The sequence below is a fragment of the Capsicum annuum genome, chromosome 10 (assembly GCF_002878395.1).
Source record: "Capsicum annuum cultivar UCD-10X-F1 chromosome 10, UCD10Xv1.1, whole genome shotgun sequence".
Lineage (NCBI taxonomy): Eukaryota > Viridiplantae > Streptophyta > Magnoliopsida > Solanales > Solanaceae > Capsicum > Capsicum annuum.
The window spans coordinates 160,934,298-160,956,985 of record NC_061120.1 but is presented as its reverse complement, the minus strand read 5'-3'; the positions used below and the strand labels follow the sequence as shown (position 1 = coordinate 160,956,985).

The 22,688-nt window shown below is 31.2% G+C and overlaps 1 protein-coding gene across 1 annotated transcript; it reads right to left on the bottom strand.

The window, feature by feature from the left end:
- Positions 1-13,051: 13,051 nt before the first annotated feature.
- LOC107844931 (universal stress protein PHOS32) lies at positions 13,052-20,561 on the bottom strand. Its single transcript, XM_016689252.2, is given in 4 exon segments — positions 13,052-13,346; positions 19,310-19,428; positions 19,516-19,628; positions 20,158-20,561. Coding segments are annotated over 4 exon segments (498 nt in total). The 5' UTR covers positions 20,333-20,561; the 3' UTR covers positions 13,052-13,255.
- Between the last annotated feature and the right edge of the window lie 2,127 nt (positions 20,562-22,688).

Sequence of the window (22,688 nt, the reverse complement as noted above, 5' to 3'; positions counted from 1 at the left end):
TGTTTTTGCATATAATGGTCCTGCTATTTTTCCTAAATCTTGAATAAAATTTCGTGCATAATTTACTAATCCTAAGAATTTTTGTAAATCTTTTGTTGTTTCTAATTTATCTGGCATTTCTAGTACCTTCTTTGCTATGTGTGGTTGTAGTTTTACTTTTCCATTTCCCAGAGTGATTCCTAGGAAATTAATATAAGTCTTACATAACTCCATCTTCTTTTTACCTATTATTATGCCATGTTTAACAAATAGTCTGAAGATTATTTGTAAGTGTCCTAAATGTTCTCGCATATTTTGACTAAATACCAAAATATCATCTACAAACACTAATATAAAATGTTTATATTCTCCAAATATGTTATCCATTTTTCGTTGGAAAATGGGCGGAGCCGTCTTTAATCCAAACGGCATAACTAACCATTCAAAATGTCCGCCTGGACATGTGAATGTTGTCCATTCTATGCTATCTGGGTGCATTTTGACTTGCCAGTAGCCTGATTTACTGTCAAATTTACTATAAACCTTTTTATTTTGAATTCTATTAACTAACTCACTTTTATCTGGTAGTTTGTAAGCATCTGTTCTGGTGTTATCATTTAATCTTTTGTAGTTAATTACCATACGAGCTTTACCCCTTAATTGTTCACTATGATTTCTTACCATAAAGTCCGCTGATCTATGTCTAGAGATGGATCTTCTTATTACTCCTAATTGTAAAAGTTCTTTTATTTGTATATCAAATTCTTTAGTATCTTCATTGTTCGCTTCTATAGGTGTTGTTTTTATCGTATACTCTAAGTTAATTATATCTAATTTACACATTATTTCATTGGCGTCCCAATGGGCTAATGGTCTTTCTCCTATTATCTCCATTTTTTCTAATATCGATATTATATTTTCTAAATCTTTTGGACTGTTTATTATTCCTATTTTATCTATTCCTTTTCTAAAATTATAAAACTGAGTTTCTATACTCATTAGTGTATATTCTTTTTCTATATTAGTTAAGCATTCTTGTCCTTCTGCATTAAGTAGAGTATAGTTTCTGACTTCTTCTAGATTTTCTTTTAGCAGGTTGCTGCATTGATTATTTTGGCAATCTTCGCAACATGATTCTGGAAATGATTTCTTTTTACTTGTATTTAGTTTTCTAAATACTGTAGGCAATGTTACTGTTTGTACTGGTGTATAAGTCAAATTTTTAAAGAGCATTATTCCATCTCTTGTTAAGAGACATCCTCCCTTATTCTGTATACAAAATTTTAGTCCTATAACAAAATCTGATCCGATATTTAAATCTCTTGTTAGTATCCTATTAACGTTATAAACTGGGTTATAAAATTTATTACAAGTATTTAGAAAGCTTATCTGTGCGTTTTCTATGTAATAGCGATAAATATTTTGTGATCCATCCATTTGAGTGGCCATTATAGGTCTTTCAAGTATTTTTAATAAGTGCTCTGGTACTATTTCTTTATTGATTAAACAGCTAGTACATCCTGGATCTATTAATGCTAGAGTTTCTATTTCTACGTATTTTATTTTGATTTTTACTAAGACTTTTATGGTAGAGAATTCTTTATCTTCATTGCATATTAGACTAGTGTTATTATCTTCTAAATTCATAAGTTCTGCTTCTAATTTTTCTAAATGTACCGCTTCTTGGGTATCCGTTTCTTCTATGGTGATTTTTGTTTTTCCTTTTTCTAGAATAGTTAATCTTTGTTCTAGATCATTTAATCGGGTTTCTAAAGTAGACACCCTTAGGTTTAAGATTTGATTGTTCGCATATTTTTCTCCGTTATTTATCTCTGATTCTACTTTTATTTTTAGAGTGTTTTCTATACAATTTATACATGCTTCTAGGTAACATTTTTTTACATTTAGCTCTATTGTCTTTGCTGGGATACCAATTACATATACGACATCTATTGCTGTCTAGGCCTTTGTTTCTTTGGAATTCATGTACACATTCTTGAGTAACATTCATTAAATTATTGATTACTAGGTTGTTTAAATCTAAGTCTTCTATCTCTTGTCCTAGTTCATTAACTAAGTTATCTTCTTCTGATTCTGAAGAATCATATTTTGAATTATCTTTGTCATTTATATCAATACTTATTATTGAGTATATACTTTCTGTATCTGACATGTATTCATCTACGTTTAATAAAGTTTCTTGGAAATCTTCTATCCGTTGAGAATTTCTAGTTCTATTATTATTTCTCTTAGGACATACATTGGCTAGATGGTCTATGCTACCGCACGTATAAAATTCTAATTTATTTTTATAATTTCTGTCGTTTCTATATTTTCTAACATGTCTATCTCTATTTAACCAAGGTTTTTTAGCCTTTGACTTTCTTAAGAAGTATTGTTTTCTACTATATGGTTTTTGATTATTTCTTTTCATATATTTTTTATGTTGGTTCTGATCGTAATTCTAGGTTGTATATATAACAGATTTACAGAAATTCATTTCATTTCTTTTTAATTGTTTTTGTATTTGTATGTTTGTACACTTTTCTGTTAATATATCCATTATATGTTGTGTTCTATGTCCTATTGTCCATTTTAAATTCGGGTTGGCAACTACCCCATCTCTCTTATACCATCTATCTTCTATTTCTCTTCCTAAGGCTCCAGGTAATTTATTGAATAATTTTTTGCCTAATTCTTCATTAAAAGTATTTCCGCTGACTGTACAATAATAGAAATAGTCTTGTACGAATTTCTTTATATATACCTAATGCGAAATACTTAATTGTTCTAGTTTGATTAATGCTTCCTTTTGTAGTGCTAATAATCCACTATTTGGATCTTTCCCAGTTAATAACATATGCATTTTGTTTGTGAAATTATAGGGATTTGGTCTCATACTTAATAAAACCTGAAAATCATATGGGCAGTTTGTCTTAAAACTTTCCCATGTAGCTTTTGCAGATTCTCCTTAAAAGGTTTCTAAATATTTATACATTTTTTCCGCATCTGTTTCCGTATAATGTCTTAAGTAATCTGCAGCTACTATTCCTTTCCATAAGTCTATTACTGTATCCCACATTTGGGGATCATGCGCTGCTATATTTAGAATTTTACCTTTACTTCCTTCTTCTTGTAGTTTAATTGGTTCTTCTATTGGCATTCTTTTACCTGCTGGTTTTATATGATCTCCCCTAAGCTCTGTATCTGGGTTTATCCTAATTGCTGGTCTTCTAGGTACATTACCTGTACTATAATCTATTGGTTGGGGATTAGGGTTTGTTTGTTGGAATGGGCTAGCACTTGAGGAGCTAGTTGGTTCTAATTCTTGCCAGTTCTTTATAACTGATGGTAGAACTTAATATAGAGATTGTGTCTTCATCTTTTCTTTCAAAGACTGATTTGTTATTTCTATATCCTAAATTATCATTTCTCTCTAAGCAGTTTTTAAAATGTTCTACACATTCTTCGATTTTCATGTCGTCCTTTTGACATCCTTTACATTTAAAAGTTATATATTTATATTCTTCCGCTAAATTTTTAGCCTTTTTCTATGGTCATGTCTACTTCATATCCTTCTTGTAGGACTTCTATATTCATAAACTCGCTTTCTGTTTTGATATTACTTTCTGTTTTATCATCGTCTAAATTTCTTTTAGTTGTGTAATTATAATCTGTAAACCTGACCGAAGTTTCTCCTTTACTTGTAGTATATAATAGATGAGAGTCTGGTGTAAAAATTTTAGGTTTAGTAAATTTGTTTAAATTCCATTATAATCCTGCATATATTTCGGGGTCTATTTTTATTGGTTTTATTAGACTTATGCCTTTATTTCCCATTATTTCAACTACATCATTTACTTTTAGTTTAAATTTTGTATTACTACTTAAGATTAATTTTCCAATAAAACCTATGCACATTAATAAATTATTCCCACTATTCATTTCTTCGTATCCTTTAGTTTGGATTCCTATTTTAATGTTTTTTCCAAATTCTTTTAAGTTCATTAGGAAGTCTGGACTTATATAGAATATTCCTCCATTATTTGTCATATCTACTTCGGTTAATCCTATTATTGACTTCTTAATATCTGACCATCGATCATCATATATTATTATTAATACTTTGGATCCTAGATTTTTTTTAGTTAGACCTTTTATTCCTATAACAATTAAACCTATATGCATTAATAGCATTCTATTATTTTTTAGATATCTTAAGGAATTAGCATTTACTAAATCTAGTATTTTAAAATCTTCTCCTATAGCCGATATTTGCTCTTCTCTATAATGTCTATATAACTGATTATCTGTAGAAAAATATCCGGCGTTATATAGTGTTTTAGGATTTAATAATTTTAATTGATGTTGTTGGAAAATTTGTAGGTCTTTGTCTACATCTATTATTTCGTTAAGTTCTTGGTTCTGCTCCATATTAGGTTGTCTTCTGCATATTCTAGATAATATATTATTATTTCCTATTCTATTCTCTGAAAAACTTATTCTTTGTCTTTCTTCTCCTTGTCTTTCATTATTTTCGATGGCTCTCCGTCTATTTGATAGAAAGTCCATTTTTGTGGTTGTTTTCTTATTATATTTTTTCGTTCCTGTTTAGGAGTTAATTCAATTCGTTTTAATTGGTTAATAAGTTCGTCTATTTCGAGGTTATTTTTTGGTTGGACTTCTTTATTTATTAAGATGTCTATTTTCTTATGTAGTTCGGGTAATTCTGGTTCTTTCTGGAGGGGTTTTTGAGTTTCTTTGCCTTTAATTAAGATGTCTATCTTTTTGTGTAAATCTAATAATAATTCTATTATGGTATTATTTTGTTTTAGTAGAATTTTATCTGTTTGACTTGAAGGTATATGCCTAGATAATCCTTCAGGTTCACTATGATAATTTCTTGATTTCTCTAGTGCTTTATTGTAATTTATATCTTCTTCACTCATGAAAGTGATATTTCTTCTAATCTTTTTTGTTATTTCTTGCAGGTCTTTGATCTCTGTTGTTATATTTTCTACTTGTTCTACAAGCTTAGATATTAGTTGAGTTGTTTTTACTTTCAATTCTTTAGGTCTTTCTATTATGGTTTTTATTAGTTTTTCAATTTCTAATTTTGTAGGTATTTTTTCTAAATTAAATTTGTGGTTTAAATACTGAATTTTTCTGTCTATTTCTACTTCTTGTGTCTTTAGATAATCTAAATTTTGTTCTATCTTATCTAATGTCTTTTTATGTTTATTCTGAGTAACTTCTATTTGGTCTAGAATTCTTATTATACTGTTATCTTTTTCCTGAGTTTTTTCACTTGTATTTATCAAAAAAACTATTATTGTGTTGTATTGTTTATCGTCCGAATGTAAAATATGTTCTCCCTGGTTGAAATTACACCTTATGGTAGAGTTATTTTTTAATATTCTATATTTCTTTTCTGGTTGAAATCTAAGATCTAGGTAATCTAGATGTTTTAATGAAGCTATCTTGTTATCCTAAGTGGTTTAAGTTAAGGTATTTTTTGCTTAGCTTAGTTTGATATTTCAATCTATTATTTGTATAGGTTATATAATAGGGTTGTTCAAAATCGAACCGTAACCATTAATCCAACCGCAAAATTAGTTTATTGGCTAATTGGTAATGGGTTATTGTATTAATGGTTGGAGGACGGATAAAATTTTTATAATTAATGGTTTATTGGTGCGGGGAAGGATTACTCACTTTTCTTATTGGGTAAACCGTTAACCCATTAAGAATTATTATAATTATATTTTTACTTCAAGATATATAAGTATCTTTTGTCAATCCAACATATAAAACTCCATTTATTATTCTATTCATTTCTTAGTTTAGAAAATAACATGCCACTTCTTGTGACATCTAATCATAAAGTGCAGTCAGACTCCCTAAAATATAAAGAAAATCTGAAATTAATTCTTAAACTAAAACATAAATTATTCTTGACAACACAAAGGACCTCAATAAAAATGAAACAACCCAAATGTGTCCTTCACAAAGTTTGATACCAAACATAAAAATTCTAATAATATTAAAATTTTAATTTTTTTTGCTGTCAATCCAGTAATTAAAATTGTTTCTACATACATTTTAGGTCAAGAAAATTTTTTTATTTGATTCGATGTTTTAACCTATTAAATAACTACACGAACAAAACTCAAGAAGCCTAAAAGATTGATAAATAGATCAATCATATTAAACACACAACTTAGTCGGTGAAGAAACGGAGGAACTACCAATAATCGTTCGATATTTCATTCTCTCTTAAATTTATCCATTACACCATCCGATAATCATCTATTACTTGATAATCTGATATCGAATCAAGCATTATCTTATTGGGGGCTAGTGAATTAGTATATTTAAAAAACGATAACCAATAAGTCAAATCACCGAGCATAATTATCCAACCGATAAGCAACCCTGCCTTTAAATTTTAAATAAGTCTTCATTTCTCTTACAAAATGAAGAATTTTACTAGTACTGGAATGGGATAAGGCCAAATAGAGTGGACAGAGACGATTGAACTTAGCCAACTCAACTACTTTGGAACATAAGCGTGGTTCATTTTGGACATTGGTATAGGAGTATCTTTGAAAGAGTTATTCACTAATTAACTTCGTTTATATACCCCAATTTTTTTTTTAAATTTTAAATTATTTATTTGGGGTGAGGGGAGGTAAAAGGAGAATCACAAGACCGAGGATTATAGTAATTAGTTAATGATTGACGTTGCATCTTACATTAAATCACATAAACTCAATAACTTTTGTTTATAATCCTTGTAGTTACATTAAAAATTCATAAAATATTAATAACTAATTAATTGTGAACCTAATTATTATTTTATGTCAACTTAATATCATCGTAGAAACCCATAAATTAACGTCAAAACTTTTATCTCCCTCTGCCTCTGCCTCAAACCTCAACATTATTGAGAATATGCATTCATTTTATATGTTTTTCTCTTTTCATATTTTATTCCTTTTTAATCCTCCTTCATATTCAATTATGTATCTCTTGCTTTCATGACAGACAGAGGTGGACCTATGTATAGAGTAGGGGTGCACGTGCACCCACTAGCCTTGAAAAAAACTTTGTATATATAGGTTATATATATATATATATATATATATATATATATATCAGTGAATTTAACTAAATATATGTTGTGCACCCTCAAAGACAACTGATTGTGTTGGTGGAGTGGTTGAACTTGTAGCATAAAATGTTCGTCTTGGGTGGAGGATTGGGTTCGAAACCCATCCAACTACAATTGTTTTATTGCTCCTTTTTTCAAGTACAATTTGCTGCAATATTATTGCTGCTCTCTCCCCAAGACAACATTGACACACACATTATTTATGTATTTTAAATTTTATTCCAAAAATACAAGCTTTTCTTCAATTTCAAAGGTAAATTCCCCCTATCATATACTGTATAATGTTTATTTTACTTTTATTTTTTAATCATTGATTTATTTTCTATTTAAAAATTAGCAATTTAAAGTTTGAAATAGGCTTAAATCCAACGTTTTCTCGTAGCAACCATTTAGCAAACAAATCTCTCAGATTGTCTATTTTTCAAAAACTCTCTATTATTGTTGAAAATATAAAAGTGCATCGAATTCAAGTATGGTGAATAACACTCTTTTGTCATATTAAACCAAATTAATGATATTTAATAATATTAAGTTTTTAAAGAACTATATGTCGAACTTTGACACTATCAATTATTATATTTAAATATAAAGATGCACCCGTCAAGTTCAAATCCTGAGTTCGCCTCTGAAAAAGAAATACGAGGAAAGTGGTAAATAGTAAAACTTGGAAATAACTGAGTGGGTGCCCTCGTATAAACAAAAGATAATTGAACTTTTTACTTCCTTTGGGAGAAAAGGATATAGGTTCTACCGAGGAGACCTACCTTACTTTCACAAGGGAATAAGTAGCACTATAAATGGGCCATTATTGAAAATGATACTTTGGGAGCTGAAAATTTAATTTGCTATTTACTTCTCTGGGCCACTAATAATCAGCATCTCCCAACGCATCTAACGCTTTAAAACACCACCAATAAGATTTTCACTTTATTTACTTGTAGCTTTCCTTGTAAGGTATAAAGTTGTCCATGCCATTTAATACGATGTTTGTTAGAGTATGCGTCCTACTGATTAATGACTTTAACATAAAAGTTGCTTATGGATGAAACAGATTGTCTGACGTGTTCCAAGGAAACAGTAAAACAGGAAGTAAAGAACACAATAATTTTTACGTGGAAAACACCCGGCTCAAAAAGGTGTAAAAAACCACGACCTGTACCTCTACAGGATTTAACTCCAACTTCACTAAATAATTTTGAGTCTCAACAACTACTGATTACAAAACTCTTGTAACCAACAACTAGGAATTATAAACTTTAATTCTCATACCTCAATAACTAGGAATTATAAACTCTAATTCCTATAACTCAACAACTAGGAATCATAACTCTAATTCCTATAACTCAATAGTCACCCTTGACTGTTGAACCCACTTCGAGTTATCCCAAACTTGAAGTTAACTCAGCTCAGTATTGTTCCTAAACAATCAATCTAGGAAAACAATAAATTACAACTCAATAAGAGCGATACATTTAAACTGACTCATGAATTGTAAAGTTCAATCCTGTGAAACAGGTTCGTTAATCTGTTCCTTTGTACTGGCAGCACTTGAATCTTCAGTCAGAATTCTCTCAATTATGAACTTTCTCAATTTGCTCGTGTTTAGCCTTTTCTCTCTCTATAAGTGCGCAAGTTATTCTGAATAATGCATCTTCTATTTAAGCACAGCTCTTCAAAGAGTTTTCTTTATTTCAAACTCCTCCTTTAATCAGAACTCTCATTGTATAGAATTCTACTTCAAGTGGGACTCTTTGGTAGAGTGTATTGGAAAAGTTAATGCATGCATTAGTTTAATGTGTACAACTAGTACCATGTTTGGTATACTTTTTCACCCTATATATAACTAATGTCTGCGTAAGTTATACACTCTATTGTGTATTGAGGTGTGTACCACTAATACCTCAAAATTCATGGTATTAGCAATGTAATGAATCCAATACATGCATTAACATAATTAAAGACACTATTATACCTCAAAAAATTTTCCAAAATCCTTTCCAACATATATATGGAGGATATTTTTGTAATTTTTTTTTTTTTAGAAATTATTTAATTCATGTAATTTTTAATACATTAAACCAAACACTGCATTAGAAAAAGTACAAGTATAACAAATGCAAGCATAGCTAACACAAACATAACTAATACAAACATTACTAACATACCATATTTTGCATTATTCTTATACACTCTGTCAAATGACCTCTGAGGACCCGTTTGGTAGGGCGGATTATTTTCATAATCCATGAATTAAATGGTGGGATTACTTAATACGTTACTTGGTAGCAATTTTGAAGCTATGTATAACTAATACATGGATTAGTTATACATCATACATGGTATTATAGGGTGTATAACTAATACACCCAATTTGGTGGGATTAGTAATCCATGAATTACAATCCATGGATAAATATGTGTCAAGACAAAAACGCCCTCAAATTTCTTTAATTTTTCTAAATCTTTTCAATTTATTCAATGTGAGTTATTTCTTTTCAATTTATCAAGATAATAATATCCCTTCAAATAATTTTAGTCATAAAAACTACTCTATTAACTTAAAAAAATACTTAGTGGTCAAAATCTCTGAAAATAAATTGCATGATTGCATACAAACTTTAATTTTGTAAATAGGATATTCGTAAATAAAAAATAATTTTTCTACTTAGTTTTAACACTTTACGGAATACAAATTTATGTTAATAATAATTGTATGTCTCATTCAAAAGTTACATGTATCTCCCTCTAACATAAGAACATCACAAAGTGGAAATAACAAAAAAATGATGAACAAATAAAGAAAAGATAACAAAAAAAAAAAATGTAAGTGAATGATTGAATCTTAAAATTCTAAAGTAAATAATATATTATATTTTTACTTTTTTTTTATTTTTAAAAAAGAATAATAGAGTTTTACAAAGAAAATACTCAAAGTTATAATATGTCAAAGGGTATTTTTGTAAACAAACAATATTCTTTTTAAAATATAACTACACATATTGTTTTCAATACATCAAACCAAACAATGCATAAAAAATAATCCTAGTATTACTAATCTGTGTATTACTAATCCCTGTACTACTAATTCCAACATTACTAATACAACCTATTCAGTATTATCTTATACACTCTATCAAATGACCCCTCAGAGTGTATTAGTTATACACCCTAAAATACTATGTAGGGTGTATAACTAATCCATGTATTAATTATACATTATTCTTTATTTGCTACCAAATATTGATTTAATTTATCTCACATTTTAATTCATGGATTAGAAAAATAATCACCCCTACCATATGGCTCCTAAGTACACTTTTTTTCTTCGACTATTCATGCAGACAAAATAGGAAAAAGTAGAACTTAGAAAGAAAAAAAGATAGGGCGCCAAATGAAAAAAGAGATAAAGTATAGAATACACTACTAAATCCAAAATAAAATTGGATAAATAACATGAATCTTGATAGTTTAGAGCTTGGTCACAGAAAATCTCAACATTTTACATAATTATTGAAAATTTTAATTTTGTGTCTGTCGAGATACAAAATTAGCTCCTGATACATCCAATGAAAATATATATTTGTTTCTTTGTAAGGATATATAATTAGTTCTCGATATATTTTTTTCAGATTTTGGGTCCGTCGAGATACATAATACATCCAACGAAGATATATCTTTTTCTTTGTAGAAATACATAATTAGTTCCCGATATACTTTTTTTGATTTTGGGCCTGTCGAGATACATAATTAGCTTCTAATACATCCAACGAAGATACATAATTAGTCAAAATTTTTGTAATTACCTTATAAGGTGAAAATTTATGTAAATAAGATAAGTTAGGGTGTACATTTGTGTTATTTTTCCAATACAATTTGCTAAATCCAAAATGAAGTTATTTATGTCCTTTTCCCAATCCAAAATGAAAAAAAAAAAAAAACTAAAAATTACACAAATACACAACTTATGTTTCAAATATTATAAAAAAATTTCAATTCCCTAAACATGTTATAAAAATCCCAACATATATACAAAATGCTATATATATGTCGGCTATGTTATGTCTATTAATAGGGAGAGAGAGTAAAGTAATTAAAAAAATGAGAGAGAGTGTAATTACTTCCAAAAGGATTGGTATTTATGTTATTTATACAAAAAAAAGGGTAACTTACATAAATCCCTGAATCTTTAAGTGATATTACATAAAATCCCGACTATTTTGTTAATTACATTTTATCCCAATTTTTTGAAATAGTGATACATATGTTATATGGTGATACATATAAAAAAGTGATACATTTGAAACTAACTAGATATTTATTTAAGGAAATAATAGATTCTCTTTATTCATTGTATTCTTTTATTTAAGGAAAGATATCTAATTTTTCTCTTTTTTTTAGATTTAATTTAGGTGTTTTAATTATGTTTCTCTTTTCGTCTTTAATTATTAAAGATATGTTTTTTTGGGTCCTTTTTCTCCTTTTTCATCTTTAATTTTAGTCTGCTTTTTTTTTTTTTATTTAATTTTAATTATGTTTCAATTCTGCTTTTAATTTTTTTTTTTTTTAATATTATTACTTTTGTTTCCTACACTGACTACACCATTATCTTTCATTAATAATATATGAATCTTTCAATAATTTAAATAAATAATTGTATCTATCATATGAATCACCATAATACCAAATATATCACCCATTAATATCATATGAATCACTCAATAATTGTATCTACCATATGAATCACCATAATACCATATATATGAATCACTCAATAATTGAAATAAATAATTCTATCGACCATATGAATCACCATAATACCATATATATAACTCATTAATATCATATGAATCACCCAATAATTATATCTAGCATATGAATCGCCATAATACAATATGTATCACCCATTAATATCATATGTATCACTCGTTAAAATCATACAAAATGTATCTATCGTATGAATCACCATAATACCCATACAATGATATCATATTTATCATTCATATGAATCATCATTAAAAAAATAAACATGTATGAATAACTAAATAAATTTATATATGTATCAATAGATTTTAAAAAAAAAAATGGGAAGGATTTTAGGAGAGGAAAAAAAGTTGTATTCATTAATTGAGGAGAAAAAATCAGGAAGAAAATGATTTAAGCATTAATGAAAGAGAAAAAACTAGGAAGGAAGATGATTTAATTGTTGATAATTGGGGAGATATTTTAGGGAAAGAAATCTTGAATGAGTTAATGGTGGAGTAAAAATAGAATGTAGAGTTTTCTTGATATGTATCAAGAGTAAAACTGAAAAATGAGATTTTATGTAAATTTTAAAAAAGTAAGAAATATTATGTAATATAGTCTCTTAAGTATGAGATTTATGTAATTTATCAAAAAGAAAAAAAAAGCTTCAATTACTTCGATGATAATTGTATTTGGGCCACTTCTATAAAAAGGCCTGGACATAGAAGTGTTGGGCTTTGTGTCCTTCGAGGCATAGATCCTGGAAGGTATTCTCCAAGATAATTGTTAGTTTTACGGAATTGCTGGGAGGTACTACTAAAGGTCTAGCACTAGTGAGTAATTTAATCACACAACAAATATAATAATAATTATAATAACACATGACAGAACTACTGAGCAGATCTAACCCAACGTCTGAGTAAACAATTTAGGTACTATATAGAAATGATCTAATAGTTGTGACTTTACACCCTCATCGATAAATATTAGGAGTAGTACTTAAACTGTACTCAAAAATATATATCTTGCCATTCACGTGCATCACGGGCCACTTGAGTACTATGTCTATAGACTGTACTCTATGCTAGAAGTGAAAACTCTGAAGTCCTAATTCAAGACAATACATGGTAACAATATATGTGTATACTATGATAACTAACCAAATATGTGTATACTATGATAACTACCAAATACTAACATGTTATAATTAACAGCAGTTAAATTATTCTAATAATGTAAAAAAATCTTTATATTATAGAGTATATCAGTGTGTATATCTTAAGCTCCAAAAGAAATAATGTGTATAAAAACATTCTGATTCAATGATTATCACAGCTCACGTTGGAGGAGACAGTTGTGGTCAATGCTTGTGGAAATCAGGATCTTTTACTATAGTCACAGGACATGCTGCATTGTTCAATACATAGTTTGTTACACTTCCCAACATTATCCTGTTTTGAAAAAAGAACATATCCAAACCGTTAGCGCATTACTCATGTAGAATTAAACAACAAAAAAGTATTGCTTGTAGATTCAACACAGGGATGCAAGGTACAAATGATACACTACAAAAAAAGAATAATTGAAATCAGCGACATACTTCATTGTGAATTCATTGTTATATAGCTCGTTGCTAACTACTAAAAATCACTATTTTTCAATGAAAAATGTTCAATGATAAGATCTCATAGATATTTTGATTGAATCAGTTACAAAAAAAAAAAGGGCAACACGGTGTACTAAAGCTATTATTATGTGCGGTGTCCGGAGAAGGCTCCGCCACAAGTAGGGGTGTACATAAGTCGGGTTGGTTCGGTTTTTATTAAAATATAACCAAATCAATAATGTCGGTTTTCTAAATTTATAAACCAAATCAAACCAATATACAATCAATTTTGTTATTTCGGTTTTAGTCGGGTTTTTTCGATTTTTTCATTTTTTCGGTTTTCTCGATTTTTTTACAATTATAATGTGATTGAAGAAAAAAATTAAATTTTTTCACTAAAAAGTTAAAAAAAAAATAATGATCATAGAGTAGTTTCAATAAAAATTAAGTTGACAAATTACTAAGACGTCTAAACTACTATCTCTCAAAGTAATATTATGTGGATACCCAAGTAGTTCAATTTCTAAGTCACTAGTCACAATAGCTTGTCTGAAAGTTTCCTTCACATAAAATGTGAGCATACAAAAAAACGAAGAATTGGAGACAACTTATTAAAAACTTAACTCCATAAAGTAATTAATTATAACATAATTCCATAAAAAAATAAAGAGAAAGAAGAGAAACAAACCTAAATCACAACTTGACGAATGAGAAAAGTAAAATAAAAGTAAGATGAGAAACTAATGAGAACTCTTTGAAAACTTGGAAAGTAAAATATAAACACTGAAGCAATTAAAGAGTTTTAGGTTTTTCTATTAATATTGAGCTTTGTATTAATTTGTTATTAATGGAAAAATACTATAATTAAAGGCCCAAGAATATATATCTATTTTCTGAATAATAAAAGTAATTAGAAAGTAGAATATAAGTAGTATTTTTTACGTATAAAAAATTAAAATTATATATGTATTACGTCGGTCCGGTTTGGGTTCAGTTTGATTTTATTTTTCCCAATACCAAACCAAACCAAGAATGATCATTTTTTTTTTGCCAACACCAAACCAATCAAACCAAACCATAAGTCAGTTTTTTTCCTTGGTTTGGTTTGATTCATCTGTTCGGTTTGACTTAACAGTTCGGTTTGTACACCCCTAACCACAAAGAAAGAAAAAATAGCAATTGTTAGATTGTGGAGCCTGATTAATAAGTGACGTACTGTTATATATTAATGTTCATGTGGTTTAACCTTTTTTAGGTTGTACCTTTTATTCTCATTTCTTTGTGTAATTGTAAATACTCTAAGTCATTAATATAAATAGCCCGTCTGCCGTGGAGGTTACCCACGGGTGTTACCACGAAAATAATTTTGTCTCTCTCCCCTCAAGAACTGTCTCTAGTTTTCTTCATCCTCTTCATAGATTTAGTCTGTGTGCATGCAAATCGATCCTAACAACTGGTATTAAAGCTTGGGAGATTCATCACGATCACTGAAGATGGAAGGATAGAAGTTTCAAATCAAGAAGTTTGATGGATCCAATTTTGGTTTCTAAAAGATGCAGATCGAAGACTATCTGTTCCAAAAAGATCTTCACAGATCCTTGACCGGGGTGAAGCCAGAGTCCATGACGGAGGAGAATTGGAAGCTCAAGGATCGGCAGGCTCTAGGGCTGATCCGGTTGACTTTGTCGAGAAACATGGCGTTCAACATCGTCAAGGAGAAAACCACGTTCGATCTGTTGAAGGCACTATCAAATATGTACGAAAAAACATCTGCGATGAACAAGGTATATTTGATGCGTAGATTGTTCAATTTACAGAAGTCTGAGAATTGATCTATTGCTGATCATATAAACGAATTCAATATGATTGTTAGTCAACTGTGTTCTGTGGATATTTATTTCGAAGATGAAATTAAAGCATTAATTTTGATGTCATCTTTGCTCGAGTCTTCGGATACTGTTGTTGCTACGATTAGCAGTTCCCGTAGATCTGAGAAATTAAAGTTTGATGAAATTTGAGATGCTGTTCTTAGCAAAAACATTCACAAACGAGAAATTAGGAAGTCATCCGGTAGTGCTCTCAGTGTTTACCGAAGGGGGAGAGACCAATTGAAGGGTCAGAATACATATGGCAGATCAAAATTGAAGAATCGTGGAAAATCTCCACAAAAATCCAACGTGACATGTTGGAATTATAGAGAGAAAGGACACTTTCAGACAGAGTGCAAGAAACCCAAGAAGAAGAATCAGAAATCTGGAGATGATAATGATTATGTTAATTCAGCAGAAGACATTGGGGATGCTCTAATCCTTAGTGTGGATAGCCTGGTTGAATCCTGGATATTGGATTCTGTTGCATCTTTTCATTCATCTCCAGGCAAGGAATTATTCCAAAACTTCAAGTCTGGAAACTTTAGAAATGTGTATCTTCCTGACAACAAGTCGTTGGCAATTGAAGAAAATGGGAATGTCTGCATAAAAACTCCATCAGGAAATCAGTAGACATTGGAGGATGTCAGATATATTCCTGGTCTCAAGAAGAATCTGATGTTTGTTACTCAGTTGGATAGCACAAGCTACGCAGCAGAGTTTGGGAAAGGTTAGTGGAAGATTGTGAAGGGTGTTATGGTTGTACCACGTGGCACAAAATCTAAAACTTTATACACCACTGCAGGGTGTCTAAACATGGCTGTTGTTGCTGAGGGTGCTTCCGGTTCATATCTGTAGCACAATAGACTTGGACACATGAGTTCCAAAGGAATAAAGATGCTGGCTGCAAAAGGAGCTTTAGGGGGGCTGAAATCCGTTGATATGGGTCTTTGTGAGAGTTGTGTTATGGGTAAATAGAAACGAGTAAGCTTCATGAAGACTGTGAGAGAGCCGAAGAAAGTCCGGCTGGAAATGGTCCATACAGACGTTTGGGGACCATCTTCTATTTCACTACTTGGTGGATCCAGATTCTATGTTACCTTCATTAATGATTTCAACAGGAAGGTATGTGTTTACTTCTTGAAACATAAGTTAGATGTGTTTGCTATTTTCAAAAGGTGGAAAGCTGAAGTTGAAAATCAGACTGACTTGAAAATCAAATGTCTGAGGTCTGATAATGGAGGAGAATATGACAAGTCAGAATTCAAACAATTCTGTGCAGCTGGGGGAATCAGATTGATGAGGACAGTTCCCGGGAAGGCAAGGCAGAATGGAGTTGCTGAAAGGATGAACAAAACATTGAATGAGCATGCATGGAGCATGAGGATACACTGTGGGCTGCCTAAGACGTTTTGGGCAGATGCTGTGAGCATAACTGAATACTTGATCAACAGGGGACCATCATTTCCTCTGGGGTTCAAGATTCTGAAAAAAGTATAAACAGGAAAAGCGCTTAAGTATTCTCACTTGAGAACTTTTGGTTGTACTGCTTATGTTCATGTTGATCTAGAGAAGAGAGATAAGCTTGATGCTAAAGCTATAAAGTTCTACTTTATAGGTTATGGTTCTGACATGTTTGGATACAGGTTTTGGGATGATAGAAACAAGAAGATCCTAAGACATTGTGATGTGACATTTGATGAAAATATCTTGTACAAAGACAAAGAGCAAAAGGTTCAAGAAACTACAAAGCAAGTAGGAGTTGAGTTTGAGTTGACGAAGAGTACATCCAAAGATGTTTCAGCAGATACTCAACAAACTCCAGAGACTGTCATTGAGGAACCAGAGGCGGAACAAGTGGCACCTGAACAGGCTGAGAGGAGATCACCTAGGACCATTAGAGCACTAGATAGGTATTCACCATCATTACATTATTTGTTGGTGACCAATGAAGGGGAACCAGAGTCTATTGCTAAGGCCCTACAGGTGGAGGATTCAATTAAGTGGGAGCAAGCTATGGATGATGAGATGAGCTCACTTGAGAAGAATAACACGTGGATGTTGACTGAGTTACCTGCAGGGAAGAGAGCCTTGTTGAACAAGTGGGTGGCAGAATCAAGGCAGAACCAGATGGCAAAAGAAGGCTCAAGGCTCGGTTAGTAGTTAAAGGATATTCACAAATAAAAGGTATTGATTATGCTGAAATATTTTATCCTATTATAAAATTAACTACTATCCGAATTTTATTGAGCATTGTTGCATCGAAAAATTTGCATCTTGAGCAAATGGATGTAAAGACTGCGTTTTTACTTGAGGATTTGGATAAGAAAATCTATATGTAGCAACCAGAGGGATTTGTAGTTCTAGGCAAGGAACATATGGTGTGCAAGCTCAACAGGAGCTTGTATGGGTTGAAGCAAGCACCTAGACAGTGGTACAAGAAGTTTGACTCCTTTATGAGCAAGAGTGGCTTTCGCAGGAGTGAAAAGGATCAATGTTGCTACTTCAATAAATAGAGTAATTCTTATGTATTTTTACTCTTGTATGTGGATGATATATTGATTGCAGGATCCAGTATGAAGGAGATAAACTCTTTGAAGGCAAGTGTGTCTTCTGAGTTTGAGATGAAAGATTTAGGTGCAATGAAGTAAATTCTTGGGATGAGAATTTCTCGGAATAGATCTGCTGGCACTTTGAATCTATCCCAAGAGTAGTACGTTGAGAAGGTGCTGGCCAGATTCAGAGTTAATGATGCTAAACCCAGGACTACTCTATTGGAAAATCACATAAAAATATCAAAGGAGCAGTCACCGAAGACAACTCAGGAGCGGGAATACATGGCACTTGTTCCATATGCTTCTGCAGTTCGGAGTCTGATGTATGTTATGATCTGCACTAGGCCTGACATAGCATATACAATGAGAGTTGTTAACAGGTACATGGCAAACTCCGGGAAAGAGCATTAGGAAGCTGTGAAGTGGTTTCTAAGATATCTGAAAGGTACATCCAGTACTTCACTTTGTTTTGGCAATGGTGAAGTGATTCTGCAAGGTTTTGTTGATGCTGATCTTGGTGGGGATATGGACTCAAGCATGAGCACTTTTGATTACATTTACACCGTAGGTGGTACAGCAGTGAGTTGGATGTCCAAGCTTTAGAAGTGCGTTGCTTTTTCATCTACTGAGGCTGAGTATGTGGCAATAGCTGAAGCTGAAAAGGAAATGATATGGCGGCAGATTATCTGAAAAAACTGGGCAAGAAGTAGCTTAAGAAGATTCTTTACACAGATAGCCAGAGCGCCATACAATTGGTGAAGAACCCGGTCTATCATTCGAAGACAAAACATATTAGAAGACGGTATCATTTCACTTGCAGGGCAGTGAAAGAAGGTGATATGTGTTTGGAAAAGATAGAGGGTGCAAAGAATCCAGCAGACATGTTGACAAAATGTGTTGATGTTGGTAAACTAAGGTTGTGTAAAGTCTACAAATATTGCGGTGTGACGAACATATTGATGATGGAGGAATATTTTTTATTTTTTTGAGAATATAATTCTTGGATGACAGAATCAGTCTCCAAGTGGGAGAATTATTAGGTTGTGGAGCCTGATTAATATGTGACGTACTGTTATATATTAATATTCACGCGATTCAACCTTTTTTAGGCTATACCTTTTATTCTCATTTCTCTGTGTAATTGTAAATACTCTGAGTCATTAATATAAATAGCCCGTCCGCCGTGGAGGTTACCCACGAGTGTTACCACGAAATTAATTCTCTCTCTCTGCTCAAGAACTCTCTCTAGTATTCTTCATCCTCTCCATATATTTAGTGTGTGTGCACGCAAATCGATCCTAAGTGCAATATTGTATTTTCATAGGAAAAAATTAGGAAGCTTCTCTCTGATTTTTAATAGTGATAGAATAATGGAAAATAAGTACCTTTGGATAGTACTTAGACCTCTGCTACCCATGACCAAAGAATCCAACTTGAGATCTTCAATAGAGTCACACACTTTCTCCCTTGCATCTCCCCAGTACACTTTTGCAACAATGTTTATCTGTACAACAAATCAATACTTTCAAGAAATGAATAAAGAGAAGGCTATTAATAAGAACAATCAGAAAATCATATCAAAGTTAATTACCTCTTTCTGCTTAGTAGCTGGATCAAGTAAATCAACAACTTGGACGTCAGTCTTCTTGATATCATAATACTTCATCACATCTGGCTCCCTAAACTCCACCCATGGAATCAGAGCTAACAAAAAAAGAAAACATCAAGTAATCAAAACCATATCATAAACTGGAAAAAAATGTAAAATAACTGCAAGCACTAGTTACCTCAAAAGTAAAAATAAACGACATGGAGCCATACAATCATACAAGAGTACTTTATGAGTGGATTTCTAGTCACTCAAGCAACAGTTACTATGTCAGAAAGCTAAATCGCTTTCTTCGTTGAAGAAAAACCGGGAACAAAAAGAAAAAGAATGTGACTTTCTATATTTGAGTAACAAAACGAGGAATCAACCCAAAATATTATAGTATCAACACACCTAGGATTTATACTTATGACCAAAAGGCACTTTCTGAACCCATTTTACACTAAATTAAAATATTTCTAATGTACCAAAGGGACTTTCGAAGCAAGAAAAAATATTTTTACTCAATTTGTGCGGCACAATTTTAATGTTAGGCCAAAGGGATTCAATGACCCTGTGTAGCTCCCCAATGAATATATGTATTAAAACAGATTAAATTACGCTAAGAGGGTGCGAGTGACTTACGAGAGCCAGTTTTCGCCCAGAGCTGGTCACGGGACTCACTGAGAGTATGAGTCTTGATGTGGATTAAGTAAACTGAGTCACCTTTTCCAGCCAAATTTTCAGTTGTCTATTTTAGAGCTTCCTTGCTACTCTTTGAAAAATCCACTGCCACACCAATTGTCCTCCCCTTCCCCATTTTCTTTTTAACAAATCCTTCCTTAACTCTCACTTGTTAATTAATCGCTTTCTATCTTGTTAAAACTGAAAAAAAAAGGAAATGCTTTAGTATATTTTTTGTCTTCTCCAACTGTGTTCAAAGTAGAGGAGGTACGTGAATGGTGATACACAAGATGTATAGCCACTAGGCTGAAATTTGATCCATTGTTTCGTTTTTTGGGGCTTGTCTTTTTGTTTTCATGATTTATGGGTGAAATGGCGAAAAAAGAAAGGAAAATGTCAACACAAATATTTGCATTTTTTTTTATGACATGGAAGAAATTTTAGTAAATGTTGTAGACAATTAAATTTTATTGGATTTGAATATATAAAATACTTTAGATTATATTTTTAAATCAAATTATACTAGTCAACATAAATATTATGAACTTTATAATTGTAACCCCTTCAAACCAAGTGAAATCCCAAATCGAAACCCCACCCTCTCAGTCCCTCAAAATCCATCAAGCGAAACCGTCTCTATAATCACCAAATTCCGTCCTATTACTTTATTAACTTATAAAAAACGGAAAAAGAAATGCTCTTTAATTACTCCCTCCGTCCCATTTTATTCGTGTCAAATTTTCTAATCTGGTGTTGCATTTTACTTGTTCTTTTTTACTTATCAAGACAAGACAATTCCCCCCCCCACACCATATTTTACCCTTTGCATTAGTTACTTTTTATTTAAATTAAAATGTAAACATCATTATGGTAAACTAACCATGTTATTTATTATTTTTCTTAATAGCTATGTCATCCCAATTTGGGACGAGTAAAATAGGACGGAGGGAGTATGTGAAATGGGGTAAAAATATCCTTCGTCTATCTATTGGGTCTAAAATGCTCTTTATAACTACCTATTTGACCTAAAATGTCCTTTCCGTTTACCTATTGGGGCTATTTTGCTTTTTTATTTAAGAAAAAAATTATATAATACCACAACTTATCTTTATTAAATTACAAAAAATTTCTATCATTTTTATTAATATTTACCAAATAAATAGTGCACAATATCAATTTTTCATTGTTCTAAATTGATTTGATAAACAAAAAGAAAAACAACATAAATAGCCATTTTTAAAAACTTATTACATATACATAACCATATTAGTTGGCTGTCAGATATAGCATATAAAATATTTACTTTTATAACAGATTCTAATATATTGAAAAACTAGTATACGTACCCGTAGGATGCACGATAATATTAAAATAATATTTTTAATTATTTTATATTGACATATCTCGTTCCAGCATGTTAAATCATATTACCTTAAAAAAATTTAAGTATCATATTATTTATCAATAAAAAAGCAATTTATTTTTTACAAAATCTAACCCTAACCATCCCCACCTCCGCCCCTCTTCAATTTTAAATATAATAAATTATTAATATTAAATAATTATTAGTTTTGTTGTTGGGCTTTAACCTTTATATTTTTAAGGGAAAAGTCATCGTTTCCATCCTAAACTATACTAAAAAAATCTAGGTCACACCAAAACTATCATAGTGACCTATTACACACCTAAACTATATAAAAGTGATACTTTTTACACCCTAAATCTGACGTGGAAAAAATAATTATTTAAATAACAAAAGACGCGTCTAAATTAAAAATTAAAATAAAAAATAAAATAAAAATTTAAAATACTCTCTTTCCAGCCCCCAGCATCCATTTCCCCCAACCCCCACCCTACCCCAAAATCATTATCTTCTTCATCACCCTCACCCCAAATCATTATCTTCTTCATCACCCCCACCCTCAAACTCTAACCCCGCTCAGAAATAACACAATTTCTTCACACCCAATCCTCTACCCCGTCGAATCGACACGGATTTCACCCATCCTCAACTCGGCCATGGACCATCAGGTCTGTGTAACACTTCCATCACAGATCCATAATCGCCACAACATCATCACCCTCATTCCATCTTCTTGACCTATAGCGCCACCCTTGTTCTACCACAGATAACCACCCGAAACACCCAAATTGAACCACCACAACTGCTACTCGAAGCTTCAATCACCAAGCGTCTCCCTCGGTGTTCTAGCAGCGATGGCTACATATGTCATGTGCATCTTTGACAATATAATTTTAAATTTTATTATTTTTGGTAGTTTCGTTCCACATATCTCTTTATTCATTCTAAAAGGAAAAATTTCTTGCATTTTTCTCACCAAAAATTCAGCAAAGAAAAAGATTTTTTAATGATAGGTTACAGATGAAGAACATGTATTTTTTGGACATTAATTGTTGATTTGATTATGATAAGATTACCTATCGTGTGAATTTCATATGATTCATTATGCCATCGAAAAAGAAGAAAAAAA